Source organism: Phaethon lepturus, unplaced genomic scaffold (assembly GCF_000687285.1).
Source record: "Phaethon lepturus isolate BGI_N335 unplaced genomic scaffold, ASM68728v1 scaffold53483, whole genome shotgun sequence".
Taxonomy (NCBI): domain Eukaryota; kingdom Metazoa; phylum Chordata; class Aves; order Phaethontiformes; family Phaethontidae; genus Phaethon; species Phaethon lepturus.
Window position 1 is genome coordinate 10,143 of NW_010532277.1, and position 7,075 is coordinate 17,217.

At 49.1% G+C, this 7,075-nt stretch overlaps 1 protein-coding gene across 1 annotated transcript in view; it reads right to left on the bottom strand.

The window, feature by feature from the left end:
* ZMAT4 (zinc finger, matrin-type 4) overlaps positions 1-6,724 on the bottom strand; it is a gene marked incomplete at both ends in the record, with an annotated part of 10,031 nt that extends 3,307 nt beyond the window's left edge. Inside the window, one exon of the mRNA XM_010284776.1 lies at positions 6,497-6,724. Within this exon, the coding sequence (XP_010283078.1) occupies positions 6,497-6,724 (228 nt within the window). The remainder of the gene's footprint in view (positions 1-6,496) is intronic.
* Between the last annotated feature and the right edge of the window lie 351 nt (positions 6,725-7,075).

Consider the following 7,075-nt stretch of genomic DNA (forward strand, 5'->3'; position numbering starts at 1 on the left):
CCGGGGGGGGAGGCGCGGCCTGCCGTGCTGGCAGCGTCACCGCGTTGGCACAGGGTAAGGGACGGGCTGCATCTCCCCGCGGTACCCGTGCGCTTTGCAAGCGTGACGGGCAGGAAAAGAAAACACTTTCTGGTTTCTACAAATGCAGCAAACCTGGCAACAAGACAGGGAGGGTCAGTACAAATCGGAGCGTGGCAGAGTCCCCAGGACAGGACGGGGCTCTTCTCCCGGCAGCGTACCTACAATTTAACTCCATTATTCTTTTACCTTGGGAAAAAGAGTACAGTGATTTCAGAGCAGAATTACAGAAACAGTCACTTCTCTCCCTCGTCTAACATGCTTTCACCAAAAAGACAGAGTGCGGCTGAATGTATATTAAACGCCTGTTTCCCTTCTGGACATCCCTGAAAGAGAGCGACAGCAACCTGAGAGCTCTTACTCCTGGTATGTAGGGCAAAACCTGACAAGAATTAAGCGTATAAACACAGAACTAAGTGTTCCCAGTCCCCTGGTGCTGTTGTCTCCCTTAGCATGCTGAGTGTCGGAGACTGATTTCTTCTCTCCTCCTCTCTTTTGTATTTTAACATCCTAATAATTCCCTCGGCATCACAGGCTGCATCAGCATCACTGACATTACACGTGCATTGGCATTACAGTAAACCATTGATGCTAAAGTAATTTCTGTCCTGTCCTAGAAAAAAAGGGAATTGAAAATTTTAGAGCCTCTGAGGTCGAGTTTCTGCTTTGCACTGATTCAATTCCATGAAGATCTGAACAGATCGTTTCAAGCTTAATTGAAAGGCTCTGCTTAAAAATACCAGAGTTGTTGGATCCTTACCACGGGCTGCTGCACTCTTTAGGAACAGTTTCAATGTACCATGTAATAAGACTCTTTTGACTTTCCACAGTATTACTTCTTTGCAGAAATCGTTAAAACAATTAATTTAGAACAAGTAATGTATGGCATTCTCAAATTCAATCAGTTTATGCTTACCATAATTAATTGCATAAGCTATATCCACACTTACCATTCCCCAGCTGTACCTACAAACTCCCAAAAAATCACTTTTCCTTTTTTGAACTTCAGACACTAGCCATACTAACAGTCCCACTTTTCTCAAACACCTCAACATCTCTCACCTAGGAATTTGGCCCAACATAAAGTTAAACATCTGCTTTATTTTTAAAATATTCACAAGAGCACTTGAAAATAGCAAGTAAGCGATAATGCGCAAGTATTTAAATAGTCACCTATATTTCTATGTTTCATGATGTGGCACAGAATAAAAATCAAATTGCAAATATGCTTATGGATGCTCTCCTTACTAGTAAGAATTTTCTTACTTACTTTTCTTGATTCAGCAGCAATGGTTGTATCGTCAAACCCTCTCCCCATAGCTCCTGTTTCCTTTACTAAGCTAACGGGCACCAGAAACCACGCGCGTTCGTGCCACAACGGGTGGAAACGGCAGCGCACGGCTGACATGGGAGGTGCATTAGCACCTCGCTGCAGACCAAGCGCTCGGGCCGTGCCGTGATTGCCGCACAGCAGAGATCAGGACTGGGGAAGTAAGAAACTGGTAACACTTTACATTAAGGTAATCGGGTTCTAATGCTCAGAAGCTAATTTAACAGCATATATTAACAGCAGCCTTACTGAATCTTAATTACTTGTGTAGGTGAAAGTGCCATCCACGATTACAGCTCCTAACTGAGGACACGGACTTTTTTCCACCAGCACCAAGGCTGCTCACCATGATCAGCAAGGGGGAACCCCGTCCCCCACCACGTCCAGCACGCGGGGACTCAGCGCTGCCCCGCAGCAGCGGCTCTTCCCACCACCCAGAAAACGTGTCCGCACGTGGGCCAATTCTGCGAACTCGCTCGCGGTCAGCAGGCTCGCACGCCCGCTAGCACACACGGGTACGTTTTAGATGGGTGGAAACACTGCTGGGGCTGACGATGCCGGAAGCCACACCATGCTCCCCAACACCATGCTGCCCCGGCGTGGCCGCGCTCCCGCTCACCTCACGCCCGGGATCGTCATTCCTGCGGTGGGACAGGGACTGCAGGACTTCTCAGGATGCTGGATTTCAGCTGAGATGCACTCGTACAGGAAAAGCCTTGAGTGTGACATGAACTCCACCAAAGCGAGATATGGAGAAAGGAACTAGCCTCAGATAAATTGCAGGCTGAAACCACAGGCCACAATCACCTCCAGAATACCAAAACTAACAGTATTTGATCTCACTGGAGCTTACCAGAGCTGCCAACTTGGCCGAATCTGTGGTTTCATAAAATGCACCCAGCCAAAGCGTGCTGGAGTTGTGCACTAGCTCAGCAGGCGGTCTGCAATAGGAAGGTGGTCCCGACCAGGGCAGTCTGTACTAGGAAATGCTGTGCTCTGTCTGCGTTCACATCGACTTGTGCATCCTCAAAACACATTCCCTACCCTGCATCGTGACATGCACTCATGTAAAATTGAATGTGCCCCTATATCCATTAGGTAAAATATTAACAAGTCAAGTCCTTAATGTCATTGTGCATAAAATGCATTAAAACACATTCCAGGGGAGTACCTGTTAAATTGCTCTTTACTAACCAAAAGTGACAGCACAGAATGAAAAGTATGTAAGGCATACAGAGAAATTGTGAGCTGAGAAGAAAACGAAACTCAGCTCTTTGCCCTATTTTTCAAGATAGCATCTGCAACTGAGAATTTAACGGAAAATACAAAGGCCTCAGGTGACAACAGCCCTGTGCCACCATCCCAATTCTGCTTTACGGCAGAGGCTGCTGTATTTTATTTTAGGGATTCACAGTGTAATCCCCTGGAGAGGCACCAGTTTCTGCTCCAGGGCCTGGTGCTTTTCTGGTTCACCCAGGACCAAGCACCCTGGGAAGACGACCCACGTTCCTGCAGCTTACAGGATCCCACCTAGTCAGCTCCAGGTACACAAGGCTGGCCCTGAACCTGCCTCAATCGCTACGTAAAATTCAAGTTCTACTGGCAGGCGTCAAAGAGAGCCCCAGGCGCCTTGGCCAGTCGTTTACTGTCACGCAAGGGGCACTGAAGCGCGGGTTATGAGCACCGACGAGGTGAAGGAGGGTCTGTCTGTACGTTAAGTCTTCTGCTCGTTTTGTTCATTCAAAGGTGTACACGTAGGAAAGGAAAGGACACACGGAATCCACTTAATGAAGCCCAGACTTCAAACACTGCATCAGCCTTCAAAAAGAGAGCATTTTGCTGTGGAGTTTCGGCTCAGCACCAGCAATAAGCGGAACCCGTCATTAATTAAATTCCCATGAACGAGATCTGCCAGTCTCTGCGGCAAGGCCTCTGCCCCAGCAGAGCCCACCTACGTTAGAGGAGGAACGCAAGAGAGCTCGGCAACGGATCATGCCGGACGTGAAGTGAAACTGGTGAAATGCGACCTGATGGAGCAAAATCGCAATTCGCTTTCTGCCCGGCGCAAGCTGTGGGGAGCCGAGAGCTGCCGGACGGAGCCGCACCAGCGCCTCCGACGGAGCAGCTTCTGCGCCGTGCTGCTGGACAGGCGCAAGCTGTCGGGGGAACAGCCCACAATTCAGGGTTTGTTGCCATACCCACTGTTTGTTTGTCTTTTTATGATCTGCTCCAGGATCAGCTGGGACATAGCAGCAGATAGAGGAGGCAGCTTTGCAGGAAAAAAACCTCTTCATTTCTTCCGCTTTCAGGGTGTGTCCATGCTTGCTCCTAACGAATGAGAGCAGAGGGTTTCCAGGCCAGCCCTCGGAGCGGGGGTCCTGGACCTCTGGAGCAAGGCTGGAAAGCTGCACGAAGCCGCTTGGAGAGAGCAGGCTAGACTCTGCTCAGAGCAGCGGCGTGCGCTGCGAATAACCTGCAAAGCACCCTCCGCTCGGCCAAAGCATCTGGGCTGTGTGACTGTACACTCGCAGGTATCGTGGCTTTAAGTCTGTAAGACAGACTAGAGAAATGGTGCTGTTAGTGAGGTTTCTATTTCCTTTTTTTTCCCCTCCTCTTTCTCATTTCTGAGAAGAAAAGACGACTTCACAATCGCAGGATGAGCACCTGGCAAGAAGAATCAATGCTTTTGTTTCCTATAAATATCAGTTGTCCAAAAATATATCTCTACTCTTACTTCTCCAAATACACATTCATATTTATCAATAAATATTTTATTATAGCCGTTATCAAAACATCGAAGGCTGCTGGAATGTTTTACCTTCAACCAACACTGCTTATTCCAGGCTCGCACAATGCATCAACTGTTCGTCTTCCACAGTAGTCAAAATAGAATTAATATTTAAGTTGTGATTGGGAGAAGCCACCGAGGGTAGTGTGGAAAGGAAATGAGTTTGCATTCTAGCAAATACCAGGGTAGCAAAACAAGTGCAGAGCAAGTAGAGGACACAGCTGTAATCCCTACCACGTACTGTCGAACACCAAACACACTGGACATCGAAAGCAGTGGTCAGACAAGATTTTGCTGACAATCTGGGACAACTGACTGACACTGGGTATCTCTGACTGCAACCGTTATCATTTCTCCTGGAGTCAGAGAAGATACCAAGATAAGGCTATTTTCTCAGACAGAAGGCAGATCTCTGCAATAGCCAACACAGCATCTGTAGAAATCTGCTCTAGCCTCACAGCTGAACGCATACAGGAGAGCATATCACACCTCCTAGTCAAGGAAGAGGTGAAAGAGAGGATTTCCCAGCCATACTGCTACTTCAGCAGCAGAGGCAAGCTTTGCAGGACACCATCACAAGGCTCAAGAACATCCTCCTGGGCTCACTGAGTCTGGCTGTGCAGCTCCTTGGCATGAGAAAGCACTGGACACCCATGAACTGCAGACTCCGAAACAACAGCCTGGAAGTGTCCAGAGGACCAAAGCTGGATTTCCCCTGTACCCTGTACCCGGGGATGTGTACAGCCACGGCACAGCTCTGCAGCCCCCCTCTCCCGCAATCGATGGACACTGGCAAGACCACACTAGGTTCAGCTGCAAATCCCAACCATGCACAGAACCACCGTAAAGTTAAAAAACAACACGGGCTGATGAGTGTGTTAAGTCCTCCTATTTCAACTCTCCTAGGCACAAGCTAAATGAATAAAACACTTCACAATTGATTCATTTACAGTTAATGACATCCTCAGCCACTCTTGAGCTTGGCACAGTTCAAAGTACTAAGCACTTCCATGTTATTGTCCCAGGTTTTATTTCCCCGCATATTTTCAACAGCGGGCAGTGACTCAGCCACATGAATCATTTATGGCATTGTGAGTCACACTAGGTAGCACACGAAGGATCTGGATAACCATTACAAGGTTTATTTGAGATCAAGAAATGCACAATATACTGCATAGTCGTTAGTATTTAAAGGAAAATTATTCCATCTAGCAAGGGAAAAAAAGGTATTCTAAAATGTTAATGCAATCTCTTGCTGGCAAACCAGACTTCCTCTCCCACATGGTTTTGAAAATCAAACCTGCACTTTCTCCTCAGCCTACTTCAGTCAAATACATTGTGTGCATACAGGATTATAATCAAGACCACAGAGAAAACTTTCAATGGGAGGCTCGTACCTCTCCTCCTGTAATTACACCTCTATTAAAGAGGCGCTTTGTTCAGAATTCAGCCAGAGCCACATCCTCAGCCGGTGTAAACTGGCACGTCTCCACAACAGGCACAGCGTGATGGAGCCGGTCCTTCCTCAGCGCCAGGCGGCGGCTGCGACCAGGGATGCTCGGGGGGCTCTGGTGGCCACGGCTACTAGCCAGGCTGCGGCTCCGCATGAGAGGGGCTCCCAGCAGGATGCAAGGCCCAAATCCGGGTGATCCCAGGCTGCAGCACCCCACAGGGACCCTGCGGGTGCCACAGCCTTCCCAGCAGGGCGGGGATGCACGGACAGACAGACAGACGGATGGAGGCTGCTCTCCGTTCAGCAAGAACACAGAAAACTTGTGTTTAACATGCCCATAGCAAATGCTCGGTTCCTCTTTGCTGCTGCTGACCCAGGGCCGTTGCAGCGTTTTACAAGCACTAATTAAATCACAGAAGACAGCTAATGCTCCGCTCTCCATCAGGGAGATGTAGGGAGTGCTCTGCCTGCAGCAAACATGCCCGTCCCCATTTCCCTCCGGGGCTGAGCACTTTCTTCTCCTCTCAGCTCACAGGGATGGCCCACATTTGCTCAGGGACAGAAGCGTGTGCTAATGGAAGGGCCTATTTTAGGAAGTGGCAAAAGACATATCTAGGAAACAACTTTTAAAGGATGCTGCTAAAGCTGCAGACTGTCATCTTGGAGGGGATTTTTTTTTTTTTTTTTTTATGGTAGCAGGAACCGCACAGAGCAGTAGGAGCACCACAGCCTCCCCTGCGCCACCCGAGCAGAGGAGCAGCGACCGCAGCGGGCCGGGGCGGCACTGCTGCGGGCACTAGACCCCACCAGGAGCAGGTCCGTGCTCTCCGCGCACCGGTGCTCTCACCTCTCAGCTCTCCCAGGTCCAGAGTCTTCCCCAGCTGCTCCAGGAGGTCGGCCCTGGCCGCGTTCTTCTTGTGCTTTTTGCCATCGTAGTGCTGCTGTGCCATCATGGGGTTGTTGAACCAGGCTGCGCAGAGCTGGCAGTATCTGTCCGAGTCTCTCCGCTGATGCGGTGATGGTACCACCGGGGGACTGTCCGCGTGCGGCTGCTTTAGGGAGCTCAGAGTGGTTTCTGTAAAAGGAAGCATTCAGACTGAGCTTTTCCAGCCAGTGTTGCTGTCTGAGTAACAGCAGAGCCTGAGGCAGATCCCACATTAGACACGGGGAATAATTAGCAGCAGTTACAGGGTCCCACTGGATATTTTGGATGGTACTGCTTGGAAACCTACCCTTGCTCATTAAAAAAAAGCATCATGAGAGGATACCACAGGACTGTTCCTCAACTACCTGCATTTCACTAACTGGGAAAGGAGCATGCTGTCATTGCAGTTACACATCTTATCGCTGTTGTGACTGAACCTGCTAAACTTACCCTGCTTAAATTGCTACTTCCAGGAAAAATTGCCAGTGGCAAATAAACAAA